General features: G+C 39.7%; 1 protein-coding gene across 8 annotated transcripts in view; it reads left to right on the plus strand.

The window, feature by feature from the left end:
* Positions 1-23,692, plus strand: part of LRRFIP1 (LRR binding FLII interacting protein 1) — a 185,788-nt gene that overhangs the window by 147,806 nt on the left and 14,290 nt on the right. For 2 of the 8 annotated variants that reach the window (XM_019492092.2, XM_014594266.3), the window contains 9 exons: positions 728-760; positions 5,765-5,890; positions 8,087-8,158; positions 11,397-11,567; positions 12,965-13,057; positions 14,097-14,189; positions 16,831-16,923; positions 17,475-17,616; positions 19,897-23,611. In XM_019492092.2, coding sequence (XP_019347637.1) covers positions 728-760; positions 5,765-5,890; positions 8,087-8,158; positions 11,397-11,567; positions 12,965-13,057; positions 14,097-14,189; positions 16,831-16,923; positions 17,475-17,616; positions 19,897-22,196 — 3,123 coding nt within the window. In that variant the 3' untranslated portion in view covers positions 22,197-23,611. Of the gene's footprint in view, positions 1-727; positions 761-5,764; positions 5,891-8,086; positions 8,159-11,396; positions 11,568-12,964; positions 13,058-14,096; positions 14,190-16,830; positions 16,924-17,474; positions 17,617-19,896; positions 23,612-23,692 lie in introns of those variants that run through there. The other 6 variants (XM_059727186.1, XM_059727182.1, XM_059727184.1 and 3 more) reach the window with 6 other exon arrangements.

Below are 23,692 nucleotides of genomic sequence, written 5' to 3' on the forward strand. Positions count from 1 at the left end.
AACCTTTAGGAAAGTGAAAATTGCTTCCTTTTGGTTTGAGCTAGGGATGTTCTCAAGGACTGTGCTGCTGACAGTTTTTGTTGCACCTGCAGGTGACAATGCAGCAAATGTTCAGTGCAATTTTTTTCAACTTTGTAACTCCAGGAAAAAAAATTTTTTCGTTTGCACTGTGGACTTTAAGCTTTTCCTTTTCCTGAGTGCTATTTTGCATATTTACTGTTTATATAGAAATTCCTGCAGGGATAAAACCGAGCACGAGTAAGTCGATATAATATTGTGGTTAAATGTATAATCAAACACAACAAAAACATTTGTTCTGCAATGTGGTTATGGTATGCTTACACTAAGTTACTAAATTAAGTAGATTCAGGCTTATTTCATATGTGATTCATGCATTTTGTATGGTTTTGGACTATATGAAGCATGACTTTGAGTAAAATAAAGGCATTCCTCTAGTTTATATAACTTGAACAGTTCTAAAAATTAATAAGAAAACCTACCTTAATATTGTGTATGCCCAAGAGAGCTTTTCAGGGATGAGTGTTCCCATTGCTGGTGTAGTACCGTGTGCCGTAGTTGCTTTTTGTGCAGAATGAATTGCCAGTGAAGAATGTTTCTAAGATCCCTGACACAGCTCAGTTTAAAAGCAAACTGCCGTCAATCTTGGTCTTCTCTGTGTCCTCTTTTACCCAGTTGTTGTGTCTAAATAATCTCTCTTTGTTTGCAGATTGAAGAAAGGCCAGAAAAAGACTTTGAGAAGGTAAGAAAGCTGATAAGAATTATATTGATAATCACTTATCATCACATTTCCATATGTGGAATCAACACTGTATTTGCACAAATCTTGCATAAAATCCACTGCAGACTATGACTGCATGGTATTATAGGTAGTATAGCTTTATATTATTTTAGCTTGACAAGCAGATTTTTCAAAAATGCCTTAATTGAGCAGTGCGAGTCCTAATGACTTTCAACAGGACATTAGACCCTAAATTCCTTAGAGGTAAAGCAACAGAATATCTTTATATTCAGTAGAGCATTTTTAATTATACTGCTATAATGTAATTTGTTTACATAAAATGCAAAAAAAAATAGCACTGGCTTTTTTAAAAATTTTATTTTGGAGGTGGACTTCTTATGCAGAATTCAAAACGTTCTAATGCTGCTATTGGAAAGTACATAAAACATGAATGACAAGGGAAAAGATTGACAGTGGAGTTTTGTTAAATGTATCTCTGTGAGTTTTAGAGGACAAATGTCACTTGGTAGTGTCAGGAAGGCAGGGGGAGAAACACCTACAGGGCACTGTTAAAGTTCTTGGCATGATTAAAATCTGTGCTTGAAATCTTCATCTTTGTCCAGGCTGGTGAGGAAATGATTATTTTACCAGTTCTTAAAGAAGATGCTTTTGTTGCCAAACCCAGTTATGCCGGCAGTATTTTTTTAGTCTAATCTTAAACTAAGCTGACACATTTCAACACTATTAGAATGATTTGAAAGTAAAAACTGACAGTTGTCATCATGACTAATTTCCAATAACATTTGAAGAAATATTTAAGGAACCAGTTGAAATAAGGACTCTCCCATCCAAGTGGATACAATTAACCCATCAGGGCTACAATTTTACTTGTCTGATTTGAATAAGTAGTGTAGTATTTGTCTCTATATCCAAGGGTGTTTAGGTCTGAGTGGAGCTTCTTGATCAGAATAAGCTGGTCTTTTGCTGGAGGAATCAGAAGGGAAAAAGTTTTATATATATAAACTGAATCCTTTATCAGCTTTTCACTTATTTTGCTTGGATGATGTAAGAACTTTAATTTCTAGGACAGTTCACAAACAGCATGGTATTTTGGAAACTTTCTCCTTTTTGATGTTTTTTTATAGATACAGAAATACAAGGATGGAAAGTTTGGTTGATTATAGCACAGAGGCAGTACACTTTTGTAAGAAACTTGACTTCTCATCATGTAACACTGATTGCAAGACTATTCAAAATATTGTACAATATCAATAAAGCGCCCACTAAATAGATTAAGAACTGGATAATTGGTCTCAAGAAGCATTTGTCAATGAGGAAGTCAACATTAAACAGGAGTGCTTCTCTTTAGAATTTCGGATAAGTGTTAGGCCCAATACCATTCAGTGTTGGGGTTTTTTTTTATATAAAATCACTGCTGATTAGAATTTGCAGAGACAGATTAATGGAATGATGGATAATAGTAGGGCACTCATACAGATTGATCTGGGTTACTTGATAAACTGGACCCATTCAGCTAACATGCTCAGCTAATAAGCTAAATTCAAGGTCTGCAAGGAACCAAGAGTACGGGCCAGACATAGAGAATGGGGGACTATATACCTGAAAACAATCTCTTTGAAAAAGACTTGGGGGGGTGTGGTAAAGTACCTGCCAGCTGGCCCACTCTCTAACTTGACAGAGAGGTTTATTGCCTTTGTCCAGCACCCTTTCTTGATTGCTAACCTGCCTGTGCAGTCATCTGTCTGCCTCTTGCGGTTCTCCAGCCAGATCACATTTCATCCCACTGTTTCTGAGGAACTTGTTAGCAGCAAAATTTCAAACAAGGCAAATACAGTTCCAAACAAATAGTCTGTCTCAATACTGGTTCTCAATACCATATCTGGTCATCTTCTTGATTCGTCTCATCTCTCTGAGTTATGAGATCCTGGGCTTCTCCTTAAAGCCCCTGAGCATCAGCTACCCTCAGAAAAAACTCCAAGGAAAATTCAGTTTATACATCACCCTCTTAACCCAGGTTCAGACTTTGAGTCCCTCCTGGGCAGATGTCCAAGTTCCTTTCAGAACAGGTCTTCTGTAGAGTTCTCCTTGGGCCCTCATGAAGCTCCTGAGCCTGTACCAGGAGCAGGCTTTCTTTCTCCTTGTAACTGGGCTTATTCCCCCATTCCCACCTCCTAATTCTTTTCCTAACTCATTTATTAAAGGAAAGCCAAGTCCTCAGCTGGTGTACCTGCTGACCCTATTAACTGCCTGTGACCAGGTGCAGCCATGAGAATACAGTTCTTTGGCTTTTATTAGTTACCCCACCCAATTTCTATTAGTATTGGGAGTAATTTGCTCTATTGCAGGGGCATAGGAGACAAGGGACCCTACCTAGGCTTCCAGTGCAGTGCTCTGGTAGAGAAGGTTATTGCAGTTCTTGGGTGTACAGAGTAGTAGGGAGTGACCTCGATTTCTGTGTGGCCTGCATGAGTGGTAGGAAAAACTGATATGAGTTCTGCATCCAGCTCTTGTGCCACATTTTAACAGAGCTGTTCAAAAATTAGTGCGGAAGTGATCCTGTCTATACAGTGCAAAGAGTCTCGCTTCCATCCTTGGCAAGTTGGTAGAATCTGTAATAAAGAACAAAATAAGCAATCACGTGGACAAATATGGTTTGCTGTGGAAGAATCAGCATGGTTATTGTAAAGGTAAATCCTGTCCCACTAGTCTGCTGGAGTTCTCTGAGGGTATTAACAACACTTGAACAAGGGGGATCAGCTGACAAAATATATTTGGACTTCCAAAAAGCTTTTGATGAGGTCCTTCACCAAAGGCTTTTTAAAAAAACTGTTGCCACAGGATTGGAGGGAAGATTCTTTTATGGATTGAGAGGTGGTTAAAAGATAGGTAGCAAAAGATGGGGCTAAATGATCACTCTTCAGGTTGGAGGGAGGTCAAAATAGGGTCTTGCAGCGATCTGTGCTGGGCTGAATTTTGTTCAGTATTTTCACCAATGACCTGGAAATGGGAGTGCACAGTGAGCAAGTTTGCAGATGATACCCAACAATTCTGGGTAGCTAAGTCATAAGCTGACTGACGGGAGCTGCAGAAAGATCTCACCAAACTTAGTGAGTGGGCAAAAAAATTGGCAGATGAACATTGTTGTCAACAAGTGCAGGGGTAATGCACCTGGGAACCAGCTGTTATGACTCAGGAAAGAGACCTTGGAGTCATTTGTACTTAGTTCTCTAAAAAGTCAGCTTAGTGTGCAGCAGTGACCAAAAAAGCCAATAAAATGTTGGACATCATTAAGAATTGAAAACAACATCATTAAGACGTCATTAAGAATTGAAAACAAAAAGGAGAACATCATGCCAATCCGGGATGTGCCCACATCTTGAATACTGTGTACAGTTCTGGTCCTCACATCTCAAAAAAGATGTAGTAGAATTAGGAAAGGTACAGAGAAGGGTAACCAAAATGATAAGGGACCTGGAATAGTTGCCATACCAAGGAAGACTGTAAAGACCAGAACTCTTCAGTTTGGAAGAAAGAAGGCTGAGGGGGGGAATATGATAGAGATCTGTAAAATCATGAAGGGTGTGGACCTAGTAAACAGGGAACTGTTCAAGTCCCTGAATACTAGGACTAGGGGGCACCTACTGAAATTAGTAGGAGACAGGTTTAAACCTAACAACAGAGAGACCTTTTTTGTACAACACAGTTAACTTGTGGAAGTCATTGCCACAGGAGGTGGTAGAGGCAGATAGCATAACCAGGTTGAAAAAAGGACTAGATAAATGTATGGATAATAGATCTATTAATGGTTATTGAACAGAATGGTTGAAGATATTTCTTCTCTGGCATCTCTAGACCAACAATAGTGGATGCCAGGGAGAGTTATGAATATGATTTACTCTATCTCTGTTTCAGTCCTCTTCCTCTAGCAGCCTCTGTCAGAGACAGGACACTGGGTTAGATGGACCATTTGTCTGACCAAGTGTGGCACTGCTTAGATTCTTTAGAAAAGGGACACAAAATGACTAAGTACTGTAGAATGAGAGTCTTATAAAGTTAAGTTTATTTAGCTTTTCAAAAAAAAGGTTTGAGAGGTGACTTTAATTGTAGTGTATAAATATCTTCATGGAGAGAGAGAACCACACACTAAAAGCCCCTTTAATCTAACGGAAAACCAGTGGTTGGAAACTGAAATCAGACAAACTCAAATTAGAAGTAAGGCACAATTTTAAATGAGAATATTTAACTAGCTGAGAAAACCAAGGGAAGTGGAGTGGTGAATTCTCAGTCCCCTGATATTGTCCTATCACAATAGGGTGCCGCCTTGAAAGGTTTTGCTTTAGTTAGGCACAGGTAGTGTGCACTTCTGTGTCATGTGATAGCATTATACGATCTAATAGTCCTCTCTAACCGTAAAACCTGTTAATATTATAGAATCAATTCAGTGGAAGTACATGTTTCCCAGTTTACCACCCTTCTATGGAACTTAAGCTCCCTATGGAACTTAAGCCTCTGTATTCAAATACTGGCCCCCTAGGACCGATATCAGAAGTGCCAAATTATAATTGCTTCACATGGATTCATGTCTGTTTGTTAACAGAAGTAAAAGCTACAGACATGTTTCCTGTAAGTCTCCAAATGGCAAAGTGATGGTAATTGCTGTCAGTCATTTCCATCTGGGCCCAAATTTGAACAGCTGACCTCAGAATAAAAGACTGTGTTCTAGTAACTATACTGTATCACAACCTTATGAAACCAGCAGGATGTAAAATTTGTACATCCAAACTTTTGTGCATCACTGAAGCACAATGCCTGGTGTATCTTCCAGATGATATATTTGCTATTGCTGAACATGACTTTTTTTTAATGGTTCCAGAAAGATAATTATAGCAGTTTGTTCTCTCCACCTAAAAATAAGTGAATCGCACTCTGAGAATTGATATATATTCATTTTTTATGTTTAAAAATGTTTCATAACTATTGTATTTTAACTGTGTATATTTTTAGGGAGCTCGTACTGTGTCAAGCTTATCAGCAGCTACACTCGCCTCTCTGGGTGGAACTTCCTCCCGGAGAGGCAGCGGAGATACCTCTATCTCAGCTGATACAGAAGCATCCATTAGAGAAATTAAGGTAAGAAACTTTTATAAAACAAGTTATTTCTGGGATCTGTCACTTGCTGGAACACACATTCTACTCAGTCTGTCTGTCTTCATGCTTTTTTTTTCTACTATGCAAGCAGTAGAGTTGTTTAAAAGCAGAGGCATTTATTTCCTTAACAGGTGATGGGAATTTACACAAGCAAATTAGTATTGACATGGGATACCAAAACCACCCCATGCAGGACTAGAAGATGCAAGCCTGTTTAATTCCACATTGGAAAGTAACCAATCTGTCTGGTTCCAGTTGATTGGCTAGTTTTTAAATCGTCAAATAGTTTTAATATTTGAAAAACAGTGCATATCTTTCCTAAAGATGTGCATTATCCAATCAGAACCTAAGATCTTGAGGCAAGTGAAAATACACTGGCCTGCCTCATACAGGAGAGCAGACTAAATGGTCTTAAAGTTTCCATCTGGCATTAAAAATCTACGACGGCAAGAAACTGATCCAATAAAACATAGTAATGACAGGCTTGAAATGATGTAAGAAATGTTACATTTGTGTTTTGTACAGCTTTCTATAAAATAGTTTTGCAGTGTGATGTTTCTCATATGAATAATAAAGATTGGGATAAGAAAGTTGAAAATGTTTAAAAAACAGCAAATGTCTACTTAGGCCAATATTTCTACCATTATTAAATTATAAATGAGATGGCCTTCAGAGCACAGAATTATTGTATAGAAAAGTCCTTCTTAAATATTTATCGTCTTAAAGTGGTTGATGGGAAACGGAACATGTGGTCTACTAAAACCTCTCTATTTCTAATTTTGTGTTCTGAAGTTACCATTATTAAAATTATCTGGACTGTAAAAGCTAATCCAAATAGTTTTGTCCTGATGCCAGAACTGTAAAACAAGTAAAAGAGAGAGCGAGAGGTGGCTTAGCTATATTAGTCTGAAGTCAGGCAGTACTGGGTGTGGGGCACCTAAGAGAATAATTGTTCAGAAAGACAAGATTTTGTAGGCAACAGTTTCCTTCATCAGATGCTATGAATTGACTTGCAGAGAGGAGGAGTCCTAAATAGAAAGGAATAAAATAATATTAATACAAAAATAGGGACAGGGTGAGGAAAAGGGGGGGGGGGGGCACTGTTGCAAGAGGTGAAGATAGGTTGAAGAGATCAAAAGGGATAAACAAAGCAGTTAACCCATTGAGGCATACACTAGTTGTAAAAGCTAGTCCAAGTAATGGAATAAGAAACAAGAATAAAATATAGTAATTTGAAGGTGACCAGAGAGAGAATAGTGTTTAAGTGGTCTCATAATTTAATTAGCTTTTTAATCTTTTTCCCCTGCAATATTTATCCATGCCTCCTAGGCCTGCTGTTTTTGTTTCTTGGGCTTTCTATGACAGTTGTCACCCAGTATCTGAGAAGCTTACATCAGGGGTGCTTAGCTTCTGGCCTGTGGGCCATATGCAGCATGTGGAGCCAACATATCTGGCCCACGGGGCTCCCCACAGGTCAGGAAATTTGGTGGTGGGGGAGTGGTGGCCATTAATATGACTACCCTCCCCTGCTGCCAAATTCCCAAGCCCTGCATGGCTGGTTGGGGCCAGGCCACACCTGCTTTCCTGCCCCCTCATGGGACCAGTTTGGGACTAGGCTATCCCCCCTCCTCCCAGGGTACCATTTTAGGGCCAGGCCATGCTCCCTCCCACCCATGGGGCTAGGTTGCCCCACTCCTTCCTCCGTGCAGCTGGATGGTGCCAACAGGGCCTGCCCCAGATGCCAGATTGGGCCCCCCCAGCAAATCCAGGCTGCACACAGACTGGGCACTGCACATCCGGCAAATTCATCTTTGGGACGCCCTTGTTGAGTGCTAGGAGGGAAATAGTATTTCTCAGTTACGGATGGGGAGTTAAGGCAGATCGAGTAGGTTATTTGCCTGCTGGAGAATTGGAAACCAGTCTAGGTAACAGTCAGTTCTTTAAACAAAAGGCCATCCTTTTTTTTAATCATCTCATTTTTTCAAATTATTAAGACAGGTGAATGGCAAGGTGATTGGCTGAAAAGCCTCTGAGCATGTTTACTATAAAGATTAGAAAATTCAAAATGAAGTGGAAGCTTATCTGTAAATGTAAATTCTGACCCGACTTCTCTCTCAGCTCTAAATTTGCCCATTAGTTTTCTTGACATCATTCACCTTTTCTTACCATTTCCCTCAGGAGATCAATGAGTTAAAGGACCAGATTCAGGATGTAGAAGGCAAATACATGCAGGGATTGAAAGAAATGAAGGTACCAGTTTATTGCAGACTGAATGTTTGATAATTAACACAAGCTAAACTTTCAGAGAGGCACAGTGAGAATGATAACTAGAATGTAATGTGCATGCTTTTCTTCTGAATGCTCTGAATGGTCTGAAAAGCATTTAATCTGTGGGGAAAATATACAGCCTGCTTTAAAGTCCAGTGAATCCTTTCTTTGAATAATTCTGGTGAAATGCATCTAAATCATTAACTGCTGTAGAAAAAAGCCACTAATTTCTATTGCATGTCTTGTATTTTGTTGTCTTGAAGATATCAAACTTCGTTGATATTGTAATTCTGCATCCAAAGTTTACCATCTAAAAAAACTAATCAGCTTATTATGGAACAGTAAAAAACATGTGCAAGAAGATATTGGTCAAAAAACAAAATAAAAGTAAACACCGATTATTGAGCATGTAGCCAACCTTTGGCCTTCAATGCCATGGTATGTTGGGAGTTCAGTGGATCTTAAGAGACCTGATAATGAATCCTAGTATAGAGTTAATAAACTGTGTATGCCAGGGAAGCATCTATCAAATATCAAGAGTGTAAAAGTAGCCCTTATGGAATGTCCCGATGGAATAGGCAAAGTTTCCTAGCAGTTGCATGGAAGGAATACTTATAAATATTAACGCGCACACTGGATTTTGGTACAACACATAACTATTGATTTGACACTGCACATTGTGATCAGTGACACTGGCTCCACTTCTGAAAATAGCAAGCTTGCAAGATATTTTATTAGACCTTGGCACACTTGAGCTGATAATGTAGTGCATGTTAGCATTGTTCATAAACTAAAACTTATGTTTCCACTCCTCCGCTCAAGGACACAAGATGTGGAATTCCTGGCATCCCAAGTGCCCTGCAAATGTGAAAAGCCAGTTTGTGCCCTTTAAAAGCCTTTTTTCTCTGACTGAATGTAAAATTGTAGATATTGCATGTCAGAAACAGTTGCCTAGAATTTTGTAATTAGGGTCCCTTACACTACAGAAAGGTGTCTGTTGTTGTTGTTGTTGTTGTGGCATCAGGTGTACTGGGATGTCTCCCAGCACAGCTGAACCAATAGATCAGCAGAAACCAATGTCTCCAGGGTTGATGTCCCACAGGATTGAGTCCCTGCCACCCCTGGGACTTCAGGGGCCTGATCTTGCCTTGGGTGCTACACCCCAATATTGGACATGTCTGAACCCCATGGCCATTGCCTCACCTGCAGAGGATTCCTGAGCCATGTGTTCCACACCACGCCCTGTGCTAGCCCATGTAAGCAGGAGATTCTCCCAAATTGCAGACACACACCCTATGAATCCCTTGACAGGGTTGAGCAAAGTATCTTGAAACATGCCCTGCATGTCCCTCAGCAGATTTAGGGTGCAGCAGCATGAAATTTATGCCCCGGGAATCCCCTGCAAAGAAACTGAGACTTCCTCCTTTATAAGGCATCACAAGCAGTGACTACATTGATCTCACAAGCGTTTTGGGACAGTTGGAGCATGACAAGGGATAGCAACATCTGTTCACTTGCAAATTATGCAGCTATAAAACATTTTATTGAAGCACAAGGGCTATGTCTGTTTGCACCCATAGAGTGCGTTTATAATTTGCTCATGGGTAGAAATGTTGCAGTTCCGCCCATGTTTTTGAGGACTCAACAAGTTTGACTTTCCTTATTCACTTCTGAGCTTGTTTTTGCCATAGAACATGGAATATGTATTTTAATTAAAACCTCTTTTCTAGCTGGAGTAACTTCCTTTAGAAGTTACCAACAAGAGACTAGACCAAGATAAAATCCTGCCCTGACAGGATAAATGTATTAATGGATAGATTTGGCTTGATCTTCAGTGAGTGCAGTGACTGTTTTAAAAAATGAGAATTAACATTTGCTTTGTGAAAAAGGTGTGATAGAATTAGATAATACTAATAAGACATTCCTGACTCTTGATATGATTCTGAATTCTCTGTAAACTCCTAATAGCATGTATTTTGTTTCTAACTAATCTCAAGGATTTAAGCATATCGGTGTTCTTATTTCTGGTGGATCTTTGTTCAGTTCTGATATTAATCTAACAGAATGGGAATGCTAGAAATAGATGACATTGTATCGTCACTGCTCGTGTTATTAATTATGAAACTTTATACATTGATGGACTCTTGGTCCTCTTTTAATTAAAAAATAAAAGACATGTACATATCTCCTTTTTCCCCTTGCACATATGCTTGCTGTTGGGACTTGTAGTGCAGCATGGAAAATGGTCCTCAGCATTGTTTGAGTTGTTAGATGAGTCTGAATAGCTGCTGTTTATCTGAATTACTCTTATCTTCGGGTTGGGAGTTAACCAGTCTTAGTTGTCAAGTTGGCAGGACATTGGGCTTTTTTTGTAGAGCAGATTAAGATCACACAAGGTTAGTTTGGGAGATAAACCTGGTTTGTTTTGTATGATGCAAAATTTTAATCAAAAGTGTAAGTTTAGTGTTGGTTTCAGCAGCTGCAGTATTTTTTTAAAAGCCATCACAGTGCCCTAATGCGAAAGAGCAAAGAATGCAGATAACTCTTCCCCAACCCTTGGATCCAATTAAGTAAAGTACCATATTTACTCGAATTCAAGACAACCCTGTATATGAGATCAACTCCCTCTAATTAAATTCTATAAATGAAAAATTTATAAATTCCTCACTGCTTGCAAGGGGATGGCAGGTGGTATGGGGAAGTCAAGCAGTTTGCCCCCTGTTTGGGTCTGCCTCCCTGCTACTTCTGCCTCCTGCCTAGTCCAGGCTGCAGCATGGATGGAGCCTGCTGGTGTGGAGCACAGGTAAGGTGGGGGAGGAAGAGGGGCAAGCAGGGGAGCAGAGAGTGCATTGGTGGGGAGCTGGGAAAGAGGCAGGGGCAAGCAGCAGCTGTGGCTGCAGCCCTGACCCCAGGTAGCCCAAACCACAGCAGCTGCTTGTCATTACCTACGCCCCCCCCCCCCCCACCTGATTCTGAGCCTGAGGGGCATTTTCCCTGCTAAATGGAGGATGGATGGATACCTTGTCTTAAAATTGATTACAGTACTTAAGCACACGATTACAACAATTAGGTTTAATGATATTACAGATGTGCTATAGGGCTTCTGTAGCTTGTTGAATAAAGGTTGTGGCTCAGAAGATAGAGATGTTTTCTTTAATTTTTTTTTATATCTCACTATAGTTGCAAATTAACATAATTATTATATATTCATTCTCTGCAGGACTCCCTAGCAGAAGTTGAAGAAAAATATAAGAAAGCTATGGTGTCCAATGCTCAACTAGATAATGAGAAAACAAATTTCATGTACCAAGTAGACACCCTGAAAGATGCACTGTTAGAGTTGGAAGAACAACTGGCAGAGTCAAAGAGGCAATATGAAGAGAAAAGCAAGGTAAATGTACAGCACTAGAGCCTTCATGAAAAGCTGAAAGTCAGAGCTGAACAGTATCCTCGGGGAGGAGCAATGGCACTACTACTGAAATTATCTTCTTTTTTTTTCTTTTTTTTTTAAGTACCAAGATAACATGATAATTGGTGTCCCTGCTGCCTTTTTCTGTCTTCATCTGTTAAGTTCACATTTTTGTAAGGCAGCTTCCAGTATGTGAAGAATCTTATCTTTCATGAGAGAGATCATACGCTTCGTTCGTATTATGATTCTTGCAACAAACCCAAAACGTATTTCTGACTCAGAAGTTTTATTGATAGTAACTTCTGAAAATATCTTTTTCTTCTAGAATGTTACGTCATATGAAGTTTGTTCAAAAGGCCTTAAGTGTGTAATGAGAGATGCAAATCTTAAGGTGGTGTTAGAGTGATGTTGTAGTAGGAGTGGTTCAGGAATTATGCAAGAGGCAAGGATCTTTGTGGGTGATATCTTGTATTAGACCAGCTGCAGGGTTGGAATAAATTTAGATAAATAATCAAATGCAAGGCATTCCTCATCAGGTCTGAGGGAAGAAGGTGCCACTGTGATTAAAAGCAGTGAGCAGGGATTTGGAATTGGAGAAGAGAGATTCCCAGGGACAGCAAACAAAGTTAACTGAAGAAAAGAAGCTTGGTTAATTGAAGATGAAAACCTATCAAAAGGGAAGATGGTCATTATCCCCTCTAGTGTAAAGGAAGAATTTCAGGCATCAGGTAGATTGTAGTATGCCTTCTTAATTAAGATATTCATATGGTTCAGTATTGAAAATATTATACCAGTGGCTTGAACTTATGCTGCATTAACAGGTAATGATAGTAGTGCCATTAATTGAGTATCTGTTAGTTTACTTCCACTTGGTATTTTTCATAAGTCTTGTGCTAACTTCAGAAGTGTACCCTTTGGCTAATAAGATTAGTTGATGTGCATCCAACATCATGTATGGCTCTAGGCAAATATTTGTTTGAAATTTCACAGTGAACTGGCCAAATGGTAGAGTCCTACATAGGAAATAAAACCTAACTGTTTTCTGTATCATTCATCTCTGAGGTCAGCAGGACCTGGGAGTACTTTAAGTACTGCATGCTTTGACAGAAAATAAACAAACCAAAATCCTCTGCCTACTGTATTATACAATAGTGTATAAAAGATACGAAGAGTCGCATCTAATTTATTGTTCCTGCATTATAGATGTTTGAAATAAGAGATGATAAATTAGAGCAGCTTGTAGAACAAATTTAAAGAATATTCCGAACAGTCTTATGCGGAGTGTTTTGTTTAGCAATTCCTTTCTTCTGTTCTTCATAAAATAAAGACTTTTCCAGTCACTAAAACATGCTTATAAACTTAATTTCTTCTGTCTTCAGGAGTTTGAGAGGGAAAGGCATGCTCATAGCGTATTGCAGTTTCAGTTCACAGAAATGAAAGAAGCCTTGAAGCAAAGAGAAGAAATGCTTGCAGTAAGTAATTTCTTCTTGTGTTTACTGGCTTTCATGACCCATGTGTTTCAAACTAGAAGATAAAATATAGAAGGCTCTGTGAGGATTGGAAAGTCTTATTCACTGCCTCACATTTTGCTGCTGAAGAAATACTATAAGGTCAGTCCATTAGTCATTTTTTTAAAACGTTGGGACAGATAACAGTATTTCATAATTACTTTTTTTTATTTTGCACTATTTTTAATTTCCAGGAACAAATTTATTGTCTGAGACAGTACTTTTAAGAGAATTTTTTTAAGGAACATTTTTTGTGTTCCAATTCAAATCAGCCAAATCATTTCCAAATCCATGAGTCGTTCAAGAATCAAATGTGGCCATAATACCCACAAACTTCTTCCACCCCCACCTGGGGCTTCAGATGCTTCCAAATCCTTTGGCGGGCATCCTACATACAGGCCCAAGCCTGGAAGCTTGGGGTTCGGATGTCCCTGAGTTTGATTTGCCCTCTGCCATGTGGCCACAGGAGCAGGTTAGGGAAGGGTCTCCCATTTCCATAAAGTTAGCATGTAGTATAGATCCTCCCACTGGAACCTGGCCAGTGGGAAGCTGACTGTGAGGCTCTCATAGGGAGCTCTATCTGCAAGCAGACAAAGGTGCAACCCTCAACTACACAGTGGCATTTTAATTGCATTACCTTGGTCAGGGTATTTCCCCTGCCACCATTGTAGTCATAGTATTTCCCCTGCCAGATAGGAGAGGGATAGGCAACTGGCATAAAAGTGAAATCAAAATAGCTCTGCTAACCTAGTATATGCCTGCCTTCTGCTGGGTGGGATTGGATGTTCACAGTATGATAGACTTCAGGAGCTGTTTTAACTTTTCTTAAGGAAAACAGTTGGGATGTATGTGGGCCAGTTACAGAGCTGGGCATGTGGGTAGTCTTTTTTTATTCTCCTAATGTCTCATTTAATTGTTCCTTTGTGTCACTACAATCTTGAGTCTTTTCTTCTGGTTAATCCTTTATCTGCTTTCTGTCTCCCTGTTTGGTCCTGCCCATCAGGAAATCCAACAGCTACAACAGAAACAGGAGAACTGTGTCAGGGAAATTTCTGATCTTCAGGAGACAGTAGAGTGGAAAGACAAAAAAATAGGGGTAGGACTCTAATGCAACATCTGAAATTTGTTATAGTTGGTGCTGTGCCTTGCTAGTAAATTCTGCATCTGCAAATCCTCGTGAATGAAATAGTCTATTTAATAGGGTTTTTTTAATAAGGCCATCTCACTATATGACCTGCAGTTTGTCAAATACGCTCTTTAAATTGGATTTTGGATTTAACTCAAAAGATAGAAACCAAGAAAACGCTGACCCACTGACCTGCAGAGTTGAACACTGCATAGAATTCTCTTAGTGTGCTGAAATATGCATGCTTATGTCAATGTAGTGATCTTCATTAAAGTGAAGGCTATTCATGATGTGATTTCATTGCAGAATAAAATATTTTTGCTTATTCAAATTTGTTTTTAATTACTAACTAAGGCCATACCTGCAGTATGGTAAAGGAACACTAGATTTGTTTATAGATTGTAGATTTATTAGGAAGAACATTTCCACCTCTTTATTCCCCACCTGTATAAGTTAAATGTTAGGGATGTGTGAGGCTTCGGTAGTCAATTTAATTCGGAGGAGATTCGGCCTGTTTTGGCAACAGAATCTCCGAACCCAAATCAAATTGGGAGACCAATTAAAAGATCCAAATCAAACGGGCAGCCTCTGAATCAATTCAGAAAAGATTCGACCGTAGACTAAACAGGCAGCATTCCTCACCACGCTGGAAACAGCTGCCTCCAGATGGTAAGTCTGTTGTGGTGGTCAGAGGGACAAGAGAAGGGGTGTGGGGAAGGGAGGGATTGAGGCTGGGGCAGGGGGGTGCAGGACTTGGGAAGGTGGGTGGAGTGGGGTGGGATGTGAGCGCAGCAGCTCTGGGAGTGGGGGCTATGCCCTGCTGCTGCTTGCCCAGCCAGGATTGGGGGGGGGGGTGGCAATGCAGGCGTGGCTTGCTCTGGGTGGCTTGCCCCCACTCCCTGTGCTGTTGCGCCCATATCAGCGGAGGCTCTACCCTGCCACCACTTGCCCAGCTCAGGGGGGTGGGGGGTACACGGGATGCGGGTGTTGGTGCTGTTTGCTCAGCAGGGGGAGGGGGTGGGATTCAGGCGTGGCAGCACTAGGAGCAGGGGCTGTTGCCTGTTGTCACTTGCCTCCTTCCGCCTGGAGCGAGCCACACCAACATCGCATTCCCCTGCCCTGGCTGGGCAAGTGGCAGCAGGGCATAGCCCCTACTCCCAGCACTGCCACGCCCGCATCAGTGCTGTGAGCAGGGGCTATGCCCTACTGCCGCTTGCCCAGCTGGGGCAGGAGGGAGGGCAGGATGCAGGCACGTAATCTTGTGCCTCCCCCCGCCCTGGCTGGGCAAGCAGCAGTGGGGCATAGCCCACATGTCCAGTGCTGCCACGCCTGCATCCCACCCCCCCAGCTGGGCAATCGGTGGCAATGCTCACATCCTGCACCCTCCTGCTGTGGCTGGGCAAGCAGTGGGCTATGCTCCGCTGCTGCTTGTTCCCTTCCGCCCAGAATGAGCTGCACCCGCATCCTGCCCCCTGCCTCAGCTAGGCAAGTGGTAGCATGGCATAGCCCCTGCTCCGAGCACTGCCATACCCGTATCGTGTGCCCCCCAGCCCGGGCTGGGCAGTTTGTCCCATCTCCAGTCCCTCCCTCCCGCCTCTGCCCACCACAACAGACTTACCAGCTGGACGCGGCTGTGTCCAGCGTGGTGAGGACTGCTGTCTGTTTAGTCTATGGCCAAATCTTCAGATCTTATTCGGCTGAATCCAGCGAGGAAAGTGATTCGAATCTCCAAATCGAATCACTGCCCTTCTGAATCAGCTGAATCCGAAGCGAATGCTTGCTGCCTTGCACAGGCCTATTAAATGTTACTTTTTCTGCAGGAGTGAAACTGTAAATTATGTTGTGTAATTGGGGATGAGCAGTGAAAAACTCATTTCTCAGAGAGAGTTCGCATGGGGGAGGACTTGCAAGTTATTTGTCCTTGATGATGTTCAGTAGTAATTTCTGATAATTTGAAATAAAATGTAGAAAAGCTAGCATTCACCACTGCTAACATAATTTCATGAATTCATTATGCTTGTTATACACAGTAGTAAAATATGCACAAGAGGCATCCTAAAACTCAAAAGAAGCTGTTCTGTTGAGTAACTTGTCAGAATTATCCATGTTACTTACATCTATGATAGAATATAAGAATTCCAGGGAAGCTATTAAGAGATGTCATGTCAGCTTTTTTAAAATCTCTTTTGTATTTTGATACAAATATAATACTCCACACAAATGTGACATGGAAATAAGGATTTACCTGATAAAACTAGAAATCTGGTCATAAATGAAAATATGTCTTTAGCTGCTTTATGTTATGACTAGCTATTGAAAAATTAGGGTTGGAGACTGAGAACCAAGTCTTAAGTATGATCTCATAAGCTTGAAATCTTGAATTTAGCCAGGCATTTCTTAAATTTTGATACATCTGCATTTATAAATTTAGCTCTTTAATCAGTTCATTTTCCTTTATTTTCTCCCTGCATGTCAGCTCCATTAATTTCTGAACATCTAAAGCCTGCTCATTCTTATTGTTAACCTGCTTTATATTGCCTTTACTTGTTCACTTGTCTCTTCTCCCTTCTTGTCTTCCTGCCTTCTCTGTGTTTGTGCTGTAAAAACTCAGGCGTTAGAAAGGCAGAAAGAGTTCTTTGATTCCATAAGGAGTGAGCGAGATGGCCTTAGAGTGGAGGTGGTTATGCTGAAGGAACAATTGAAGGTATGCAGTAAGAAGAGAAGAACCTCTTGTTGTAAAGAAATTTTGTAATCAATGTCTCCTGGTGCCCATAGCAGAAAAGCTAGTTCCAGCTCTGTAATCCCAGCAAGAGCTGTATACTGATGTTGCTCTTATTCATCTCAAGTATCTGTTCACCAGCTGTTCCTCCTGTAAGAGATAACTAGGAGTTTCCAGTATGCTGTCATGTAAGTTTAAGGGCTCAGAGGTTACTTCTGTTTAAAACCTGTTGTCTAAGGAATGTTTCAGATGCTGGACAACAGAGATGCATTAAAAAAAAAATCTGATCAGTTCTGTTCTTGTGCTAAAATAGAAAATTGGGAATTTATTATTCCAGAGATATTGATCTTGGAAACATTTTATATATTCTACCCTGCTCTGTTCTAACTGTTTCAACGAATTTTACTGAACCAGTCAGTTTTGGGAAGCTTTTGTTAATGCAGCCTCTGTTTAAAATTTTAAGGTACAAGAATGCTCTACCATTTGTATTGTATTTCTGTACACCAAACTTTCAAATATCCTTCCCTTATCCACAGAAACATGGAATAATCCCAGACTCAGAAGTAGCTACCAATGGAGAAACTTCAGATGCTTTTGATAATGAAGGACACTCAGATTCTTCCAAGATTAATCAAGGCACAACTCAGGTGCTAAACACATTTGGGGATGGGACCCTAGGTATGTGTTCACATTCTGCTCAACTTTTCCATCCATTTGATCACCTTCACCTTTTTTGCTTGGATATTGTGTTTATTTTTCAGACAATTAACCAATCACGCAGCATGCTACTTGTTGAATCACTCCCTATGCATTTTTCTGCTTAAGAATCATAATCACTTGAAACATATCATGCAGTTTTCTTCTATACTTACAAAAGGAGACTTTTTAATATAAATGTCTTTATTCCCAAGCCCAGGGTAACAAAGGATAATGAAACAAATACTCACAAAGTGAGTAGAAGTAATTTTTTTAACATTTAAGTCTTGAATCCAGAAAGACTTCAATACTTATAGTTTTGCTTTTGTTTTTGTTTTGTTTTAAAAACAGGGAACTCAGAGAAACAGGATAAGAGCATTTGAATTCCATATTTGTAAATCGAATGTAAAAATTTTCTAACTAACATTTGAGAACCATAAATGTCTGTTGAGCAATGGTCTAGTACACTGTTGCAAAACCCACTTTCATACACTATATCTAAATTCTACATATCCAATATTACTGTATTGCTAGCATAATGATGCAGTTCACATTGTTAAAGACTGTAACATTCTTGCATATTGTTGAGTACAGGGCAAATATGTATGAATACATAGGGAAGGAGGAATCTGATTGGCACAGATTCTGACTTTGTGACTATACAACACAGTTGCATTAATATGAACAGTAGCTGTTTACCTTTCTATTACACTCAGGAAAGAGGAGGAAATATTTAATTTTGTATTTCTAAGTTGAAGGACTGGCAAATTGCAACAGGTAGTCAACCACTAAATCTTGAAGTGGGAATTGTTTTACTCTTGGTGTAGTGGGTTTGGTTTTTTTTTTTCCCCACTTGCTCCATTTGATAAAAATGGTTCCTAACAACAAAGGGTGCAGACAAGAAGTGATAACTTTTGCTGGATCTGGCCACAGAAAGCAGTTTATAGTCATGACCAAACACAAGTGCACAGCTGCAGACAGCTTCAAAAATGGTTGATTAGATGAAAATCTGAGCCCTCATTGCATGATTGGTCAGATGTCTTCTGTAACTTCTGTCTGCCAGCTAATTGCTGTTTTCAGAATGGGGGGGGGAGAGGGAGTGGAGGCCCCCCCCCCCCCAGTGAGGTGGGGGTGGGGACTCCAATACACTCACCCTCCAGTGCTGGCTGGGGAACCCTAGAATGAGCTCCCTCTGCTCCATCCCCCCTCCCATTCTGAAAATAGGGACAAGCTAGAAGAGAGGAGAGGTCAGTTGCTAGGGGAAACTGGCTGCAGCCTTCTAGCCAGCAGCTAGATTCTCTTCTGCCCTGGAACCAACAGTGAACTTCTGTTTGTTCCAGGGAGTTGTAACTCACTACTTCCTACAAAGCATTCTCACTTACAGCAGGGAGCTGCACTTTTGTCTGCACCCCAAAATCTAGGTAAGAGTACTTTGTAAATTGGGTCTGGGAAACCACCTGTTTCTTTGCCATCCTGTACTGGTCCCCTCTCCCTCCAGTATTCTGGTTCTGTGGAAATAGATGTAACATAAGCTAACAGCTCTAATTAAGAGCTTTGTACAATACCTCCTCCTTTTGCTCCTATATACAAGTTGGGGAGGGGGGGAAGACATGTTCCCTTGCGTGGATGCAGTGACTATAAGGAGCACCAAATACAGTTTTAACTGTTATTGGTTGTTAAATGTCCACATAGTTGGAAAATTTGCCTGCCAATCAGAATAGACCTTTCATAATGTCTGTTACACATAATATCTTTGAGGGCAATAGGTATAAAATATTGTTGAGTATTAGGTAAATTACTTGGTGGCTATATTGTCAAACCATGCACTTTTGCAATTACAGAGAAGTGTCAGGGTTCAAAAAAAAAAAAAAACAAGTAGAAAAATTTCTGTCCTTGTGTCATAAGCTTAAATCTGCAAGTGTTACTGTTAATTGCACTGCTTGAAACAAAGTACCTCTCATTTATGAAAGTTGTACTTCACAGCTTCAACTGTAGCAGAATCTTTAACTTGCAAAAACACAAAGCCAACACCAGATAAAAATCTTGCTTTTGAGAGGGTGGTGGATTTCACTGATCAGAAAACTTACTAATACAATTGCCGCTTTGCCTCACACAATTGGCAAGAACTGATCTTTTATTAACCGATTCTCTGATTCATTCTTTCTTTTGGGTTCTAAGTGTGGAGGTAAGTGCTACCTTGTTTTTAAAAGTTGAGTAATCGCCCCTGGTGTAGTCCCTTCAACTTTCTCAATGGTCTTTTAGGCAGAACCAATGAAGTGGAGATGAAAAATGAGATTTTGGAGAATGTGGGGAAAAAGGAAATCTTGCAGAATACTGAGCATGAGCAACACAAGGAGGACTCTGAGGAGCAGGAAATTGTAAAGGAGTATACGGAGATAAAGACCTTGCATACTGATGAAAATACAGAGAGAGAGAAAGCTACTGAAGATACTGATGTCACCTCAACAGTAATATTAATGAATAGTGGACTGGAGGAACAAACTGAATGCTATAGAGAACATGTATTAGGAAATGTATCTTCCTCTGAAAATAGTGATGCAGGTAGTAGCATAGAAATCCAGCAGCCCATTAGTTTGGAAAGTGAACATGGTAGTGACTTAAATGAGAGGACTAATCAGAATCTGGAAATGGGTACACTGCAGAGTCAGGATATTAAGGCTTCCCAGGCAGGGTGTTGTAACTTAGAGAGACAGGAATTTGAAGGAATTGCACAGCAGCAGAAAGAAAAACAGGAGGAGTTTATAACTAGCCAAAAAGAAGGTAGTGAAGCAACTCAGGAAGTTCTTGATTTTGTAGCAAGCAGCCATGCATTGGTTTCTGATCAGTCTGAACTACCTGAAATTGTAATCACAGGTTCAGCTATTGAAGGGCCATGTGTGGAAGCTCAAGTTGAAAGACAGGATCAAGCAGAAGAAAGCCCTAAAAATGAGGTTATGAGTGATGAAGGTGAAGAGTGCATTGACAGAAAAATTGATAATGTAGAGAGTGGTAGAGAGGAAGAAGAAAATAAAACAGATACAGTCCAGAATCTGGAAAGCCAAGAAATAAAACCTGTAGAAGAGGAGGAAGAAGTGTCATGTGACACCGAGGTAGTGCCAGATAATATTGCAAAGGAACAAAAAGTAGATGAAACACCAACTCTGTCACTTCTTTCAGAGAATGATCTGCTATTAGCAGGAGAAGAACAAAGTATGGTAAGTGCGGCAGAGAATGGAATGAATATGAAGCAGAGGCCAGGACAACGGGAAGTGTTTGTGGGCAAATTGGATTCAGATTCTGAAAACAAAGAGGTACAACTTGAAAGATCTGTGGAATCTATAGACTGTATTACAGAGGTAAAAGAATCTGAATCATATAAAACAGAGCAAGATCAAGGTCCCATGAACAAAGAACAACCCCAAGAAAGTATTATAGACCCTAGTCACAGTGATGAAAAAATTCAAGGGGCAGAAGATACTGAAGTATGGTATGAATCTCAGGAATTTGAAGATAATAGTACTGAGCAGGTGGAGGGTAAGAACACACAGGTAGAAGTCCAAACACTTGAATATAGTGAAGACATAATATGTGGCACAATAATAGATAATGTTTTGGAAAGTAAAATGCAGGGAGTAGCTAAACAAGAAGCAGCAGCTGCACAGGAATCTCCTGAAAATATTAGTGTAATTATTGAGGTGAAAAATGGAATGGAGGAAAACAGCAAGAAGCCAGGGCCTGCAGACCAGCAGCTTGAAACATTTCCCTCTGCGAGTACAAATAATGTTTTGCAGGAAGCCACAAAACAATCACAGCAACATACTGAAGAAGTTGGTGGCAACATAAAAGAAATGGAAGAGCAGAATACAAGGTCAGATGATATGTGTGAATCTGTTAGTGAAGAGACGGATAAAAACTGGGAGGGTCAGGGAAGTGAGGAGGACAAAAATAATAGAACAGAACAGCAAAATGAGATGCAGGAAATCATTCCAGAAGCTGAGGGGGAATCAAGTTGCCTCAATAGACAGGAAAGTCAGTTAGATAAGAAGCTTAAAGGACAAGTTAATGAGGTAGAGGGTCAAGAGGAAGGAGTGGAAGATAAGGGTGAAACATTCATCTTTCAGTCAAATCAGGAATTAGAAACTAGTGAAAGGAAGGATGCAGAGAAGGTTGATGCACAGAAGCTGGAAGATGTTAAAGCAAAGGAAATTGTCACAGAACCTATCAAAACAGGAGAAGGTGGAAAGGAAGAAGCTCATCAAGGAAGTGTGTACAAAACAGAGAAGGAAGGCTTGTTGACTGAAGACAATGCAGATATCCAAGAAAAAGGAGAGGAATCTGGAGAATCAAATGCATCCAGATCTGAAACTGCAAAGAACACATGTGATGTGGTGGAGGACAAAACTAAAGTGTTAGACACCGATAATACAGAAAAAATAACCAGTAACCCTTTATTAGATAAAGAGTTGGAAAGCTTGGGCACTACCAGTGTTGAAAGTAAAGAAGATATCACAGGTATTAAAAGGGGTAAGGGTAAATCTAAAGAAGATTGTATAATATCATGAGTCCATAATCTAGGACCTAAATAAATTAACTGCTCTTGGATCAGTTCCAGTACAAAATAATGCACCATGCACAGTAATTCAGACTTTAGGAATGATGATGGTTTTGTTTTGCGGTTGTTTCATCATAATAATGTCAGTTCATAGATGCGAGTTCCATCCAATTTACTGTCATGTATCACCACCAGATATCGTATACTCAGATTTTGTTTTCTAATTTCTCTCAGGTTTCATGTTTATCACCAAGTAAGCATCACAAATCAACTTTTCAGCCCAACTTGTTAAAATAAATGTAAGGCCGATATCTTCCAAAAAAATATTTAGCAATTGTTCTTATTTTCTAGACTAGTTTTAAACAAGCTATAGGTCTTGGATGCAAAGACAACAAACAGTACAATTAAATGTTGCTTTGCTGAACATAAAGCAATATAAGGTATGCAGCACCATGGATATTGTTACCACATTTATTTGTGAACGCTTCAGTTCAGGAACCAACTATCATTGCTAATACAAAAAGTATAATTTCACTGTGTATTATTTTAATATGGGCACATTCCAAAGTATAGCATATAGTTTATAGATGAACTGCCAAAATATATTAGTTTATACACTTTGAAAGAGCAATATACAGTTTAAGAATTTAAAGCATAAATGTCTCCACAGTTGTTAGTCTGCCAAAAGGAGTAAGTATGTATATGCTTACTTAGTCTAGGCACTTTGCACCAGAATAAGCCTTTGACCCCATGTTTTAACAGGGGCGTTCTTATCTTTTTCTAGGGAAGTTTTCTCAGTACACGCTGTGATGTGTTTTCATACTTTCTATCAAGTACATTTAGTTAATTAGGTATATTATGATACTATTTTCCTACAAGAAAGTTTAAATTGTATTTCCTTATTGCATATTTTTGCAAAATACTATTCTGAAAGAATGTTTTCTTATCTCTGGAAGTACTTTTTCCTTCTTTCTTGCCAGAATGAAGGAAATTATGAATGTCTTAATCCTCTTGAACGTCTTAATTTTTATTGAAAAGCATCACACCAAAGATAACTGCTGTTGCTCTTTGTGTATTATCTCCTATATACCAAGCACTGAGTCTTGTGAAAAATAATGTTGCTTTTGATTTGATACTGGAAATATAAACAATTGAGATATTACCAAATCTTCAGTAATTTCTTATGTGACTATTTTAAACCAGATGAGAGGAAATGTGTTTTTTGCATAATGAAACATTCTTTTAAACTTCATTTAAGTAATGAAAAATAAAAGGGAATCCGAACTAAAGTTTTTGCAGGTCATAAAATATTTCTTGTATTGCTGTTACAAACTTAATAACTTACAGATATGTTGAAATATTTCATATGTATATCACAAATGTACTGAGCTGTATATAATTGAAATAAACATATTTTATACTTTATTATGCTTGTCCAGAGCACTACTTACAAACCTGTGTAAATATGGATCTCATTTGATACTGTTCTAAAAGTCTATTTTGTTA

This window comes from Alligator mississippiensis, chromosome 4, assembly GCF_030867095.1.
Source record: "Alligator mississippiensis isolate rAllMis1 chromosome 4, rAllMis1, whole genome shotgun sequence".
Classification (NCBI taxonomy): Eukaryota; Metazoa; Chordata; order Crocodylia; family Alligatoridae; genus Alligator; species Alligator mississippiensis.